At 45.4% G+C, this 17,003-nt stretch overlaps 1 protein-coding gene across 1 annotated transcript in view; it reads left to right on the forward strand.

The window, feature by feature from the left end:
• LOC138454181 (C-Jun-amino-terminal kinase-interacting protein 4-like) overlaps positions 1-17,003 on the forward strand; it is a 993,589-nt gene that overhangs the window by 309,641 nt on the left and 666,945 nt on the right. Inside the window, exon 5 of the mRNA XM_069607022.1 lies at positions 12,907-13,003. Within this exon, the coding sequence (XP_069463123.1) occupies positions 12,907-13,003 (97 nt within the window). The remainder of the gene's footprint in view (positions 1-12,906; positions 13,004-17,003) is intronic.

Here is a 17,003-nt window from a genome sequence, read left to right on the forward strand (position 1 = left end):
TCATTACATATGTAGTAGGATCACAGTTGAGCTTTTTTATGGAGTAGCCAGTTGTGGGAGCCAAATCAGCTTTAGGGACTTATCATTTTGGCAGTTAAGCCCCAGAAAGATGAAACGATTTATCTAGGAGCACACACGTTGGTTAAGTGGCGAGGCCAGGTTTTGAGATCAATGTGCAACTCGGAGGTGGGCGAGGGCCAGACCGGGCGGGCTCCAACGGGGGCTCCAGCCCGACCCTCCTTTCGGGCCGGTACCCTCAGATGCCACGGACCCCACCATGGCTGCCCAGTGCAAAAACAAAACAAAAAAATTGCATTTCATTCCATTTTGCCAGCACTGCGCGGCAAAATGGAAAGAAATGCCTATTTATGAAAAACAATGAACGCAACCCTGATGGCGGCTCGGGTGCCGAGAGGGCACCAGGGCTGCATTTCTTTTTCAAAGTTGACTATTTCTTTCCATTATGCCTGTGCTGTGCTGATAAAATGGAAAGAAATGGCAATTTGTTTTTCTTCACATTTAACCATATGGAAAAGGAAAGGGGCATTTCGAATGGATTGTGTCCTCCCACGTATTCCTCATCTTTGATATTCGATATCCAGCTTCAGCTGCATCAGAATTTTTTTTTCGGCAGAGGGCGCTATGTTTCGAAGCAGTCGACTCGATGTACCTCAAGGGCCTCTGTCTCGAGGGTGATGTCATCGAAGGTATGGCTTCAGTTCTGTTTTTCTAAGCAAGCTTATGCTTCGAGAACTGCAGAGCGCTTCTATTGTTCATTCACGAAAATATCTTCATCTTTGACACCTATTACCCCGAAGACCGGGTTTAAGAAGTGTCAGGACTGCAGTTCCAAGATGTCGATAACTGACCCACATAGAGTATGCTTGTCGTGACTCCGTGTGGAACACAAGACCTCGGCCTGCTCGAAATGCCAGTCAATGACTGGAAAACCTCTGAAGCAGCTAAAGGGAAAATTGGCGGTAGGTAGAAACCCCAAGAAATCCCCATCGACTGCCCTGTTGAAGAAACTGTTTTCGGATGATGCGAGAGGCGACTCTCCTCAAAGGAAGAAAGTGAAAAGGTCCAGGAGTGGCTCCCACCACTCCTCGTTGTCGTCAAGTAAGTCGAAGAAGAGGCACCAGAAGTCGCCTACTTCGACTTCCTCGTCGGATTCCTCTCCTAAGAGAGCTATATCCTGTCGCACAAAGACCTCCACTCCTGCCGAATTGGAAGCATTTGGGTTAGAAATGGTAAATATATTTGAGAAACAAAAAGCCTCGACAAGCCATGCTCCTACTGTGCCTTCTAAAGCCGGTAAGATAAGGGCTTGAGGCAAATTCTACACGTCCTCGAGCCTGGGACGAAGGCCAGATCCAGATCGAGTGCCTTTGAGTCCTCGACACTATGAGAAATCATTGAAGGATCCTTCCAGCCGTAAGTCGAAGAATAAGTCGAGATCAAGGCTTTCGACGCCGGCTGCGCCATCGATGCTGGCTACGCCATCGATGCCAGCCGCCCAATCCAAACCAATGGCACCTATGACACCATCGGAGCCGAAAACAACTTCCGTAAAAATATCGATGACTCCTCGAGTGCTGAGTTTCACATTTTTGAAGCCTTTGATGCCCATCCCAGATAAGACTTATACTCCTTTACCAAGAAAGGATTATTTCAAGTAACTAACCTCGATTTATGAGGAAAATTAGCCATTGGATAACAATGCACCATTTGAGCTACAGTATAATACACCAAATGTCCCTGATAGTTTTATATCAGAGGAGTCAAGGCTAAAAGATCTTTATGACAACTTGCAAACAGCCAGTGGAGTGGACATTTCACCAGAGCTAGAATTTGGTAAACCTGAATCTGGTGAACATGCAGATGCTTCATATAGACAGTTTGTCTAAGGTTGTGGAATATTTGGAATGGAGTAGACCTACCCTCCCCTTCGAGCAGGATGATCTAACGGACATCCTTGATAAGGGTTCGCAAATATGATATGATATGGCATTTGTAACGCACCTATACACAAGTGTTTCAAGGCGCGACGAGGCAGGGAGGGGGGAGCAGGGGGGAAAGACAGACAACGATCCTACTAGGCCAGGTGTCATTCAGATCGCGCAAGTGCAGGGGTAGGGGGAAGGGAAAAAGTGCAAGGGGAAGGGGAGAGGGGGAAGTTCTGAACAGGGTAAGTCGAATAAAAAATAAATAATAAATAGGGCCAGCTGGTGGCAAGTGCAAGGTAAGTGCAGACAAGTGCTGGGAGGGGGGGCTGTAAGGGATGCAGCACAGTCCCGCAGTGCAGGGGTTGCCAGGGAGGCAGTGCAAGTGGAGAGTGGCTGGGCCAAGGAGCGAGGTCGGTGAGAGTGGCCCAGGTGCAGGTTCAGTGCAGTTTCAATAAAGAATTAGCAGGGGAGAGGGAGAGAGAAAGCGGAAGCAAAGAGGAAGGTTTTGAGGTGCTTCCGGAACCGAAGATGGTTCTCCTCAAGTTTCAGGGAGGCAGGAAGGCTGTTCCAGAGGGAGGCCCCTGCCGCAGAGAGAGATCTACCCCCAGCTCGTCGCTTCGAGAAGCGGCTGACCCTGAGGGAGTTGGAGACAGATGAGCGAAGGGCTCGGGAAGGAAGATATTTAGGAAGAGAGTTGAAGGTATTTAGGCCCCAGGCCCCAGAAGGCCTTGTGGACAATGCAGAGGGTTTTGAACTTAATCCTCGCAGCCACAGGGAGCCAGTGTAGAGATTTCAGTCCTGGAGAGATACGGTCCCTGGGCTTGAGGCCAAGGACAAGTCTCACAGTCCTGGATGAGTTGCAGAGGGCGGAGAGTAGAGGCAGGCAGATTAAGATAGAGGCTGTTACAGTAGTCCAGCTTCGAGAGAACCAGGGCTCTGGAGACCGTGAGCTTCTGGGGGAAGGAGAGGAAGGGAAGAATACCTCTGAGGAGGTGCAGCTGGTAGTGAGACTTCTTAGAGACGTCCGTTATATGAGGAGAGAAGGAGAGTGTGGAGTCGAAGATGACCCCGAGGTTTTTTGCCTTGCAAGTAGGAGCAGGAAGCGGGCCAAGAGAGGCTGGCCAGAGCGCTGCAGGGAAGGAGGAAGTGGGAGTGCCGATGAGTAGAATCTCAGTCTTACTGGCATTAAGGCAGAGGTCATTGGCGGCACACCATTCCTGGATAGCAGACAGACAGTCAGAGATGAGGGAAGGAGAGGAGGAGGCCGAGGGTAGCCTGAAAATGAGCTGGGTATCGTCCGCATAGCACTGAAAGTTGGGGCAGAGAGTGGCGATGCGGTGGGCAAGGAGTGCCAGATACTGTTTGAACAGCCAGGGAGAGAGAATAGATCCCTGGGGACACCACAGGTAGAGAAGATGATGTCAGAGAGGAAGGACCCCAGTTGGACCTGGGAAGGTCGATTGGAAAGGAAAGAGGTCAGCCACGCCAGAGCCTGACCAGTGATACCCAGGTTATCACGGAGACGGTTGAGCAGGATGGCATGGATTTTACCTTTCCATATTGCACTTCAAAAAAGAGTGTCTGCCAGTTGGGAGACGCCAGAGTCAAGTCAGGCAGTAAACAAAAACTTGACAAGAAAATACTGCCCATCTAGTAGTGACCCCCAACTACTTGTCAAAACTCCCCACCCCAGAAAGTCTGGTGGTACAGGCAGCTACAGCAACCTGAAACCAGGCAGTTTACCCAACCATCCCTCCGGATAGGGATGACAAGAGAGTAGATTCATGGACAAGGAAAGTATTTTCTGCGGGGGCATTGTTCTTAAGTCAGCCAAATTCACATGTGCCTTAGCAAAGTTGTCGTTCACTCTATGGGACTGTATTTCCATGGCGGCTCAGCATATTCCCGAGGGGGAGGAAAGACAGTTTCTTGGCTATTGTTAGAGACTGCAAAGAAGCCATGTGTGAGTCTCTTCAGTCAGGTCTGGACTCTTCTGACAGCATCAGCAGAGTCATGGCAGCAAGCATCGTAATCTGTAGATTTGCCTGGTTGAGGAAGTCTGGATTGTGCTGGATGTGCAAACCAGATTCCTTAACATACCTTTTGATGGGTCTCACCTTTTTGGCAGCAAGAGTGACGAAAGCCTTGAAGTTGTAGCCCTCGAAGGCTGCAGCCAAACCTTTAGGTGTCGCTATTAGGCAGCCTCAGCCCTTTTGCCCCAGTGGACAGCCTTCGAGGGGTATATCTTTTCGCTACTACTCCACCGTTGTAAGAGCGAGAAGAATGGCTGGTCAAAGAGGCCAAAGAAGATTCCTACATGGTGGAAGAGGCAGAGGTGCAAAGCCCACTCAAGCAGGGGCATACTTACCAACAACCACTGCTTCAGCCGCCTCATTGAGTTCTTGAGTCTTGAAACACCAGTGGGAAGCAGACTGTCTCAGTATCTGAAAGAATGGCGAGACATTACTCATTACTTTGGATGCTTGGGCATTGGAAACCATAGCCCAAGGTTGCTGCCTTCCCTTCATTCAGAGACCTCAAAACCATCCACCGGGGAGCCACTCTTCCAAATCCGCTCCTTCTGCAGGAAATTGCGACCCTGCTAGAGTGCCTGTAGTGGAGAGGAACAAAGGGTCGTACTATCCATATGTCCTAATACCCAAGAAGGATGGAGGACTGAGACCCATCTTTGACTTGAGATACTTGAACAAATTCCTCCGGAAGGACAAGTTCAAGATGGTCACACTTTCACAGATCCTTCAGGCCCTCCAACTCCCCGATTGGATTGTGACAATGGACGTTCAAGATGCTTATTTTCATGTGCCAATCCATCTCAAGCACAGAAAGTACCTGAGTTTTGTTGTTGGCGGTTCTCATTATCAGTTTCAAGTTCTGCCTTTCGGGCTGAACTCCGCCCCAAGGGTTTTCACCAAGCTGATGGCGGTGGTGGCAGCAAGTCTCAGGAGAGGGGGGATTTCACGTCTACCCCTACCCAGACGATTAGCTGATCAGGGCGCGTTCTACTGAACAAGGTCGGGAGCCCACAGCAACGATCTAGCAGTCGTTAGTCTCCATTGGAGTCCAAACTACACATCAATCTTTTAGAGCTGAGGGTAATCAGACTTGCGCTTAAGGCTTTTCTGCCATCTGTGTGGGGAAAGAATGTCCTGATAATGACGCACAACAGTGGCCATGTACTACCTCAACAAGAGAGGAGGTGTAGGGTCGCTACCACTGTGTAGACAGGCAATGCAACTCTGGTTCTGGGCAATTCAAGAAGGAATCTGCCTATCTGAATCTCACTAAGCCGGAGAGGAGAATACAGTGGCAGACGCTCTGAGCAGGCAGAGCAGAGTCTCCCACGAGTGGGAACTAGCTCACAAAGTCCTTCAAGAGATCTTCACCCTTTGGGGAACCCCTCAAGTGGATCTGTTCGCGACCAGTGTCAACTGGAAGTGCAAACTGTACTGCTCCAGGGAATTTCCTCCATGAGGATCTCTGGGAGACGCATTTGTGATGGACTGAGAGTTTCCACTCTTGTAAGCGTTTCCTCAAGTCCCCGTCATTCCTCGCGTGATCAGGAGGTTGAGAAAGTTCGATAAACCCATGATTCTAGTTTCCCCGGATTGGGCCAGGAGGCAGGACGACGTGGTACCCGGACATGTCCATCTGCCCTCCAATACGTCTTCCAAAAAAAAAGGACCTTCTCTCGCGTGAGGAGAGGCAGGGTTCTCCTTCCAGAGGTCAAGACTCTTAGCCTTCACGCATGGTTTCCGAGAGGCTGAGATACAAGGATTGGGACCTCCCGGATGACATAATGGAGATTTTGCTTTCGGCCAGAAGGCCAGCAAATAAGTCCTTGCACCGTTGCTGTTGGAACAAATTCTGCAGCTGGTGCAAGGACAAGAATATAGACCATTTACTATGCAAAACACCAGAGGAGTTATCTTTTCCACTATACCTAGCCAATCTGGGTCTCTGGGTTGGAACAATTAAAGGCCATTTGGCTGCGCTATCAATCTTTAAGTGCTCGTCAAGGGAATCTTCATATTTTAAGATCCCACTGGTAACACAATTTCTGAAGGGATTCACCGATGTGTTCCTGAGCGTTAAGCCTTCATTTTTGCCTAAGATCTTTTCAGATTTTCATGTAGAACAGAACATTGTATTGCCCACTTTCTACCCTCCACCTCAGCAAGGAAGAAGCGAGGTTACACAGATTAGATCCATGCAGAGCTCTAAGCTTATGCATCTCTAGAACAGTCACACTTTGTGTAGGTGATTATCTTTTTATAGGCTATACAGGTCACAAACTGGGTCAGGCTGTGACAAAACAGACCTTATCCAGGTGGATCCTTCCAGCAATTTCAGAATGCTACAGGCTTACCGGCAAAGATCCTCCAGACGGCTCGAGGGCCCATTCCACCAGGGGCATGGCTAACTCTTCGGCTCGGCAAAGAGGTGTTCCTATCAAAAACATTTGTGAGGCAGCTACGTGGTCTACTATACCTATGTTCACAAAGCATTAGTGCCTTCGTTCTTCCCTCAGTCAGGATGGAAGCTTTGGAAAATGTGTCCTTCATTCGTTTCATGGAAACCATTGAGACAATTCTTACTACCTCCACCAAAACAAACACTGCTTTGGGAGTCTATCAAAGATGAGGAATACGTTGGAGGACACAATCCATTCGAAGAACAAGTTACTTACCCCATGTAACGTTCTTTCGACTGCATCTTCCTCCCACGTATTCCTCATCGCCCTCCCAACCTACTCCACAGTAGAATTTTCCCATGCTATTACAGCTTTCGCTCCTTCAAAACTTAGTATTATCAAACCTGTGGTTGTGCGGGTAGTTCGACAAAAAGAAAAAAAGCCAACGAAGGCTGCGTGTGCTATATATATATATATATCATCGATGACATCACCCTCGACGGAGGCACTCTAGGGACATCAAGTCGACTACACCGACGTACAGCGCCCTCTGCCAAAAATGTTTCCGCTGAAGCTGGATACCGTATATCAAAGATGAAGAATACGTGGGAGGAACACACAGTGGTAAGAACGTTATCAGGGTTAAGTAACTTGTTCTTCTTTCTATTTTGCCCATGCGGCACAGGCCAAATGGACAGAAATGTCCCTATATGAAAAGAAAGGCCGCCCTGATGTTGACTCGACAGCGCCGCATTTATTTGTTTCCTTTTTCTAGGGCAGCCAGGGATTTCATGGGCTCAGCCCATGGTGGGCTCCTAGAGTCAGGCCTGACCCCAGGCTCAGCCCTACCCATAAAATCTCTCGCTCCCCCTGTTCTAGTGCAACTCTGCACTTGAACACCTCCCATCTTCCCAGCTATAGTTGGTATACATTTTGTTTGTGACTAGTCCTTTTTGAACTTTGGATTGAAAACATCTTGCTGGGGAGTGCAAGGCAAACAGATGTGATTGTGTTTTGATAAGTGAAGTAAAAATGTTCTTTTGTAGCAGTTTCACGATTGCTTTTATTTTTATGCTGTGTATGTTTGGCCATTATATCCAAAGTAGAAATATGCATTTAGCATTTAATTCAGAAGCCACAGCTACGGAATATTTTCCTGTCAAAAGAAATGAATCTCCAAGCAAGGCTTATTATAATTTTTCTAAAGATAAGGTGGGCTATACACATGTCTCCTGCTGTGACTGCAGGTCCAAGAACGTCAGGGCAGGGAATGGGCCTGTGGCAGATTGGCAACGTGCTTCTACTGCAGGATTGCCTTAGTGTGATCAAAGATGATCCTATATACCAGGGAGATCTTGAGGCAGTGAGATGAAGCAATTGTGCAGATTTTCAAATGGTCATAGCACAACGCCAGGACCAGGGACCATCTCTCCAGTCTTCAGGACAACAACCTATCTTCCCCCATCCATGGCGAATCGTCATGACTCGCATATCCACTCCTCATTTCCTCTTCTTACCCCATATTTGCTTTTAGAAATACTGTTTTATAAAGATGACTTGAAACATGCACAGCATAATAACGTACTCCTACAGATATGTACATCTGTATAGAAGTGTGTTAAGCTAAAAGAGTATGATTGTAGCATTATTTTCCCTCATCTTGAATGTAAGGCTACAAACCCCACAATGCAATTCAGCCAAAGGCTATGCAAAATGGCCTTTGGGTTTTCTAAATGACCAGAATCCCATCTAAAGAGTGTGTGAAAAGGGAAACTGTTGTTTTTCATTATCTGACAGTCATGCTTCATACATGTGAGGAGAATGTGACACTCTACAAAAAAACGGGTTTTGGTGTGTCAAATGAGGACACATGACAATTAGGGAGATAGTTTATGTTGTGTATGTGACATGTTAATTGTCTTGCAAGAAGGCATAGATTTGGGCTGCTGACTGGTGCTTTGTGTGATGTGACAAATCGAGGGATTCAGTCATTTCCCCCCCAGGGGGAGCCTTTCCTTGTGATGCTAGGGAGGTCAGCTCACTATGTGATAACCCTCCCTAGGGGTAGAGGCATGCAGGACCTCACCGGGACCTCACCGGGAGAGACACCCTGCCCACCCCCCATGGGGACAAGGACTTCCGCTCCAAGGAGGAAATCCCTTCCCACCCAACTCTTAACAACCCAAGACAGTACAAGAACAATCCTTCTACATTTGTTACTGTGATGTTGTATCTAATAACAGTTACCTGCCTAGTACTGTGACAAAGAAACTCAAAGGAGTTATTACGAGTATCGCCCAAACACAAAAGGAGGACTCCCATGAGACGCTGGTTAGGTCTAAGAGCAGCGTCATAAGAAGGGGAGGAGGCAGAGACCTGCAAGTTTCAATTCGGCTTCAGCAGGGAGGCTGGTGAACTGGAGAGAACGTGGACACCCAACGAGGGAAGAAGCATGGTGGAACAGGTGCCCAGGAAGTACCTTTCCAAAGACAGCCTTCTGAGAGGCTGTGAAGCAGACTGCCATCCCAGGAGCGACACTCCAGTGAGGGGTGGTGGCTGAGAGACTGGGAGAGAGGAAACCCTTCTCTGTGCCTATACTACTTAACAGGGAGTGCACTGAGGTGTGCTAGAGACTGAAACCGTGCTGAGGACAAGAGTTGTCCTGAGAGGTTTTGGCTAAAAAAGGGGGGTGGGGCGGAGAGAAGCCCTCTTAGTGCCGTTACGTGACGGCGTACTTCTTGTGCAGTGGTATCTGGAGAAGCAACAAAATATTTGTATGTAGGGGTTTCCTCCTTTGTTTCCAGCTCCACTGCATGAAGATTTGAGGTCCACAAAGATCATGGTTTCATTTTTTGATTTTATTCAATTGATGGAGTAACAAGTGGTGCCGACACGTGTTTCGACCTTACAGGTATTTTTCTAGGCTACCAATATAGTTTGGGTACATGATAATGTATAGGTTGTTTAATAAGAGTCGTGCATAGTGCATGGTGGGTGTGAGAGCCCCGTGTGGATTATTCAAACCATTGTAATAAATTTGACAGGGTGTCATTGTTCAACCACATGCTGTGTGAAATCATCTCCAAAAGAAATCTCCTTTCCGATAAACCGTCCACGTCTGACCAAATTTCCATGAACATAGTAGACACCACCCCTCTCTTCAACTTCTCACCAGTTTCACATGATGTAGTACTTAATACCATATCTAAACTTAAAGCTTCAAAATACAAAGGAGACCGTTTTCCAGCACACCTAATCAAATTATGTGCCCCTACTCTCACACCCATAATTACCAATTTCGTGAACGCTTCCTTCCATACCAATCGGGTCACAGCTAGCATTAAATCGGCGTGGGTCACACCTCTACTAAAAAAGCCTACATTAGATCCATTAGTGCCCACGAACTACCGGCCCATAACGACTGTTCCCTTCCTACTTAAAATTATCGACAAAATAGCTTACAACCAAATACAAACCCACCTCGAACAAAATAACTTACTAGGAGCCAGACAATCTGGATTTAGGCCCAACCACAGTACGGAGACAGCCCTCCTGGATTTGAAGATCTAATTGGACTCTATCAGAGACTCAGGCAAACTAGCCACCCTTCTACTACTGGACCTATCAGCAGCATTCGATCTGGTAGACCATGACAAACTTTGCGACACCCTAAAAAAAGATTTTAATTTCTCTATTAACGCTACTCAGTGGATCAAATCTTTTTTAACAGACCGCACATCCAGAGTTGCCATCGGAAACTATGCAGCGGACCCTATAGTAGTACCCATAGGAGTCCCCCAGGGATCCTGCCTCTCGCCCACCCTCTACAATGCATATACTAAACTCCTATTCTCGGCTCTTGACGATATGGGTGTCATCTACACCAACTTTGCAGATGACACCCAGATCCTCATCCCCATCTCAGGTGACTACACCAAAGACACTGACGCTATCAACAAAGTTTATTCTATAATTCAAAATTGGATGGCCCTAAACAGTCTCTGCCTTAACGATGAGAAAACGGAGGTCCTCATCGTGGGCTCCCAAAAAAGAATAAGCTCCCTCCACACTAACTACTCTCACATCAACATTGACGGTACACAGATCCCAGTACTCAAACAAGTTAACTCTTGGTGTATATATAGATGCCAACCTCACTATGCACAAACAAATAGCAACCCTCTCCTCTTCCACAGCCTACAAAGCAAAACTTATTGCACTCAGCCGCCAATTTCTCACCCCCACAAATTGCATCACTTTGGCCAGAGCGCTGATCTTAACGAAATTGGATTACTGTAACATCCTCTTCCTAGGAACCTCCAAGCAAGAATCATCTTCAAAACACTCAGCACCGTCTATAAATGCATCATCAACAAAGCGCGCAGCTACCTCAACAACACCATTAAGAAAAAAATCTCCTGTAGAACACTGAGATCTAATAAACTGACCCTCTTGGAAGTTCCTCAATACAAATACAGTAGCGCAGGAGGAAGCAGCTTCAGAGTCCTAGCCCATCACACTGGAATACACTACCCCTTAGTATCAAAATTGAGGACTCCCTACTTCAAAAGCACTGAAACCTGGTTATTTAACAAATATTAACCTAATAGAATGCCTCTGGTTTACCCCCTTCTTTGAATTTAAACAGCAAACGTAGCCCCATGGCCCTCATGTACCTCTAGGGGTCACCTCTAGATCTGCAACTAGTGTTTAAACAAAATGTGACCTGCTACTTTGACCGATTGGAATTTAGTATAAGAAATGTGATTACATGATTTATTTGCATTTCAGTATAAAATATGTTCTATGTGATGGTAACTGTAACCATGTATAAAAATGCTACAATTTATTGAATTCTCGCCGTGATACCCGCGGGTCTGGGCGAGTAACAAATGTAATAAATAAATAAAATGTCTGTGTTGGGACCATTCCAAGCGAGGGGACATGGTGTCCGATATCACATTGTGTGCATTATTTCATGAAGTTTACACAATTCAGTTAAAACCAACAAACATCCAATTACATTTTTGTATATACAATATACATGTGAATGTGGCATCATAAATTTGGGGAAAAAAAGATTTTTAAAACAAAAGGAGAGAAAAGGTTTGTGCGAGACTGTTCGTATTGTCATAGAAATGCATGGGTTGTCAGAGGCAACTCTAGTCCCAAAACAAGGGCACAACTGGGTTGACTGTGCTGTGAGCAAGGTCTCTGCAACAGAGAAATCCATGAACCTGCTTATTGTAGGTGGCAGGACGTTGCAACTGTGGGGTGCAACCCTTAAGGGCTTGGAAGTGTGGAAAAGGACTTGCATAGCCCCCAAGCCCTTGGATTGGATTTTGTAGCAACCACAAAACCAAGTAAGTGGCCATGGCCCTCCCTGCATCTCCAAACCACATTAACAAATGAACACCAGTTTGGGCACATACTGCAAGCTGATTGGTGCTGCTGAAAAGCCCTGCATCGATGGCCCCGACCCCCACCGCTCCCTGACTCAAAACTGGCATGGGTACAATTTTAGAGGGGCGGGGCAAGGATGTAACTTTTGTGGCACCTCATTTTGTTCCCCTCATTTGGGAGGGGCCCTTTCCTTTAGATGTCATGACCCCAACCCCACAAACGGTTCAATTCCGAAAAGCCTGGCTCGTCGCCCTGGTATGCCTTATAGGACATTAGTGACTTTAAAGCCCACTTCTCCACATTTTAATACATCATATTGTTGAACATTGAAATTGCTGCTAAAATGTTTTGCTTGAACACCCTGCTTATAAACTCAGGCTGCTCTTTTGCACAAAGGTCTGTATTCTCCGTTTTTCTTTTATCGGGGTGTATTTTTAGTGTTTTCAATTAGTTTGATTGCATTGATTATTTTATTAAAGTTCCTATATTTTTATAGAACCATGATGGGACATTCTTTTGGTACCATTAAACTAAAGTTGTTTGGGTTGCTCCTCTTATCAGCTCACACCCCTCCTGAAGATGTAGCCTGCCCTTTGCCCACTTAGAGGCGAAGGAGCTAAACTTTTCGAGCTGTGCCTGGTTCACATTTCTGTCAAGACGTTTTTGCCGGTCATCTCCGCAACCTTCCACTCGCTGTCACAAAACTGTGTAACGCATCATTTTGTTATCTCACTATAGAAAGGCTGGTGGTTTTTTCTTGGAGAGATGTGTGCAATCTTGAGGTTTTTCAGCGGGTGCATAAAAGCAATGTTCTGTCCTGTCCCTTTAATCAAATCACACTGCAATTCAACATTGTTGAAGAAGACACAAGGGTATGAAGGCTACACTTGTCTTCTCACAAAGAGCTATTTAGAAGGCTCGCATGGGGCAGCGGGGTAGAATCCTGCATCTTCCCAGCTGCCTATTAAAAGGGTTGCACGTGGGGCCGCCGATCTGTGGCTGTCTGTAATTATTTGCGCTGTGTGTACGCTTCGATAGCAGGGACGACTTTTAGCGCTTTTTTAAAGCCAGGAGATATGAGCTGTTAAAGGTCAATGCTGACGTGTCACTCTTGTTTTTCCTCAGTGAAAAGAAGATATTGGCGCCCGTCTTCCTGGAGAGTCCCGGTTTACAAGAGATTGGCCCTGGTCACTGTGACCCAGAATCTTCCACCAATGAAAAGGTTTAGTACATTTGTTCATGGGCATCGATGTGGTAATTAAATATATTCTTCATGTTTAAATTGGGACCCTTCGATTAGTCGAGATTCTTTGAAGGCATGGAAAAAGTGCCCTCGATCCTTATCTCATTTGTGAGTGTTTGAACACCTGCCACCTTGTGGCGGGAGCCGCGGTACCAGAAACCCCAGGCAAACTGTTGACCTAGAAAGATGCGCATGTTCTATTGGCCCTTCCCTCAGTCCCTGTGCTTATTATTTTTATGCTGGGGCCTGGAGCCGTTGGTATCGTTGTGGCTGCTCGTTTCTATATTGGCGTCTCTAATTTTTGACGAGTTATCAGCTTCACACCCACCGCTCTCCACTGGAACAATACCAGATCCAATTGGCAATGCAACTAGACGCCATTTATTTTGATGAATACATATAGTTTTATTTTCGTATTACTCATATTATTTTATGAATGTATGTTTGAATCTAGCTAGTAAATCATTATTTTAAAAGTTGCATAGTTATCCCACCGCTGCCTGTTTCCAAAATAGAGCTTCATTTAAAAGTTTAGATTATTCCTGTTTATCAATTACCCTGCCATTGCCATGGAAGCTGGCAATGTTCTGCAAGGTGAGAAGATTTCCAGTTTCCATTATGCCTGGTTGGCAGATTTTCAGCACATAAACTACACACATCATTACTAGTTTAAGCTGTGCCCCCTTTACACACACTATCCACTTTGTCGGGACTCTTTTCATGGCTGGTTTCCATTGTGCTCACTTAAACCATCATTGTCTGGCCTTAATTGCCCACTGCCAGCAGATGCCATCTTTTCTGAACAGTACTGCATCGAAGAATGCTCACCATGGTGGTATAGGGTCACAATGACCGTGGTGCAACATCCCATCTCACCCATGCACACATAAAGACATTGCCCCCAAGGCAATATGTGCTGCTGGCTAGAGTGAGCTGAAATGCTGGCCTGCCATCCTCCAAGCAGATCTGTCAGGGTGGGGCCTCTGAAACCACTTCTCTCCTACAGCTTTATTTGTATGGCACACCTACATTTCTTATGGTATCATTAAGACAATGACATACTGTTAGGCAGAATCCTGTGCAGTTCCCTTAGGGAATACTACAGAAGATTAAGACTACAGGTATGAGCAATAAATCCCCTTTGGTATCAGTCTGTACCACAAAGATTTAGTTGGTAACTGTGGCTTAGCAGTCAGACTTATCTCAAGAGGGAGATGAGCAGTATTCAGGGTTTACACAATAGGGCTACATTGCTATGCCACAAGGAAACACTGACCAAAGCTTTGTATTGAAAAGAATATATCACATTAATCACAGTTGATAAAGCAAGTTAAAATCAGTCAAGAAAAGTATACCCAACTCCCTAGTTAAATTGTAGACAAGTTTGAGCAACAGTGAAAACTGCGCAAAATGGCACAGTGAAAACCAAACACAAATGGCACTCTAGCAATTTCTCACCAGGGAGGGAAAGCACAAGTTATACAGAAGTATCTTTCTACGCAGCCTAGCAACACTTCCCCTAAGTTTGTGAACAAGTTTGGGCAAGGCAGTACTTAAGCATAGAGAATACTTAAATGAAAACCGAGCAAAATGGCACTTCACAAGTTTAAAAAGTGGGAAGGAAAAGGTGGTTATAAGAAGTAGGTGCACCAACACAGTTCTAGTTGAGAAGCAATCTAGAGAAGGCAGTTCTAACAAATTTAGCCTGAGTCAATAGGCCTGTGCCAGAGTCAGTGGTACAGGGCAAAGGCCCCAGCAGCAAAATGTTCTTGTAGCTGCAGTCAAGTCTTTGGTTAACGGTTTGAAAAGGTGGATACAGAAGGTGAAAGACAATTATTATTATTTTATTAATGTGATACAGTTTTATACAAAATGTAAAAAACTTTACACATAAATTACATTAAACACTTACACTATAGGAATAAATTCAAAATATACAGTTAAAAATCATTATAGACACTGTAGAAATTCATCACAAATCAATCGTTCTTCAAGGCAAAGAAAAAACATTAGGACAGATCAGAGCCATAATAAAGTTTTAGATAAATATTATAAGACTATTTGCTAGAGGTAGAACCCTTTATGCATATGGATGGCCACCCTTGTGCTTGCTTTCAGATATATAGTGGCCTCGCACCATACCTGGAAAAGTGCTAAATGCAGTTTAGGATTTAGGGAATTGGTACATTGGATCCAGAAATCTGGATGTATGATTTGATCATTATCATGGACAAATTCCTTCAAATATTTCCTATGTCTTGTTTTTAGCCTACTACATTTTGTTAGTACGTGGCATGCCGTCTCCGGCATAGATGTAGACTCACATATTCTGCAGTACCTAGCTGCGGTAGTCAGGCCCATTGATGCACCACGAGCCGACAGAACTGGTAAATAGTTGAAGCGTAAGAGTAGTATAAAGCGCCTCAGTTGGTCCGACGGGCATAGATTTAAATAAAGCTGAGGCTTCATGTAAGTATAAAGTATAAATGTGATGAAGCCATAGCTTTTCAGACGTCCCAGATGAATGAAATTACTCTGCCAGTCCCATAGATTTAGGCGATTTCGCATGCTAACAATCAGGTGTTCATTTTCCCTACCCCACTCCGGGGACCAACTGATGTCTTCGATCAGAGTGTTAATCTGGGTTTCAAGTTTTGTCTGTCTACCCGCAGAAGTATCCTCTTTAATGGTCCTGAGGAGGTTGTTTGTAGGTCTGTTGTTAAACCTGATGTAGAATTCCAACCTTTTCCTCAAAACTATAGCCTTAAGAGAAAGGATACCCAACTCTAGCCTAATCATAGCCATGGGAATGCATTGGGGGAGACCAAGAACTTTTCTCCAGAACTTCCCCTCCACAAGTTGTAACCAACCAAGGTCCATGTTGATCAAGGACTCTAAACCATATATGACCATAGGGACCAGGCATTGCAGATAGAGCTGGCGGGCTGCCCAAATAGAAAAACCACATTGCTCATATGTAAATCTATGAATTAATGCTGTAAGTTGGGCAGCCTTTAATCTGCGTTCCTGAATACACATATGGTAGTTTCCTTTGTGATCGAACTCTACCCCTAGATATTTATATGAGAGTGTGTATTCAATTTCGATTGGGCCCACCATCATACGAGGCCTAGCAACCTTTCCTGCTGTATACAGCATTAATTTGGTTTTGCTGTGGTTAATGGTAAGTTCGTTAGATTCTGCATATTTCCATAACTGATTGGTTGACCTGAGTATTCCACTAAAAGTGTGGTCTAGTATCACTAGGTCATCCGCATAAGCCAGTATGGGACAATGGTGAGAACCTATCTTAGGGGGGCAGTTGTTTATCCCCAAGAAGCAGTTAGGCACATCAGATACAAATAGATTATATAAAATGGGGGCCGTCACACATCCCTGTTTTACCCCTCGCTTCAAAGAGATAGGTTTAGTCACTGTCCCCTGATTATCCAGCCTGACTTGTACGGTGTTATTAGAATGTAGCAGCTCGAGGTAATATAATAAAGATGCAGGGCAACCAAAATTCTTTAATTTTTCCCATAAGAGGGATCGATTAACTGAGTCGAAGGCGGCCCTAAAATCTACATAAAGTGCATATAGTGGAGGATTAGTGCGTGTTAAAGCCTTATTGCTTAGGGTATTCATGATAAAAAGATTATGTGATGTGGAATGGCCAGCCCTAAAACCACATTGAAATTGGTCCAAGATGCCTGCCTCCTCAGTCCATTTTTGTAGTTCATTAAGAATGAGAGCAGCAAACATCTTCCCGGTACAGTCCAGCATAGATAGTAATCGGTAATTCTCAGGGTCGTTCCTGCTACCCTTTTTGAAGACAGGTATGATGATGGCCTCTTGCCAAGATGTTGGTATGCGTCCATCAGACATAATTTTGTCAAACAGAATTTTTAGCAGATTGGCCCAGAACATTGAGTTGTTTCTCATCACTACATTAGATAAACCATTAGGGCCTGGAGCTCGT

The sequence above is a fragment of the Ambystoma mexicanum genome, chromosome 1p, assembly GCF_040938575.1.
Source record: "Ambystoma mexicanum isolate Mex_15411 chromosome 1p, UKY_AmexF1_1, whole genome shotgun sequence".
NCBI lineage: Eukaryota > Metazoa > Chordata > Amphibia > Caudata > Ambystomatidae > Ambystoma > Ambystoma mexicanum.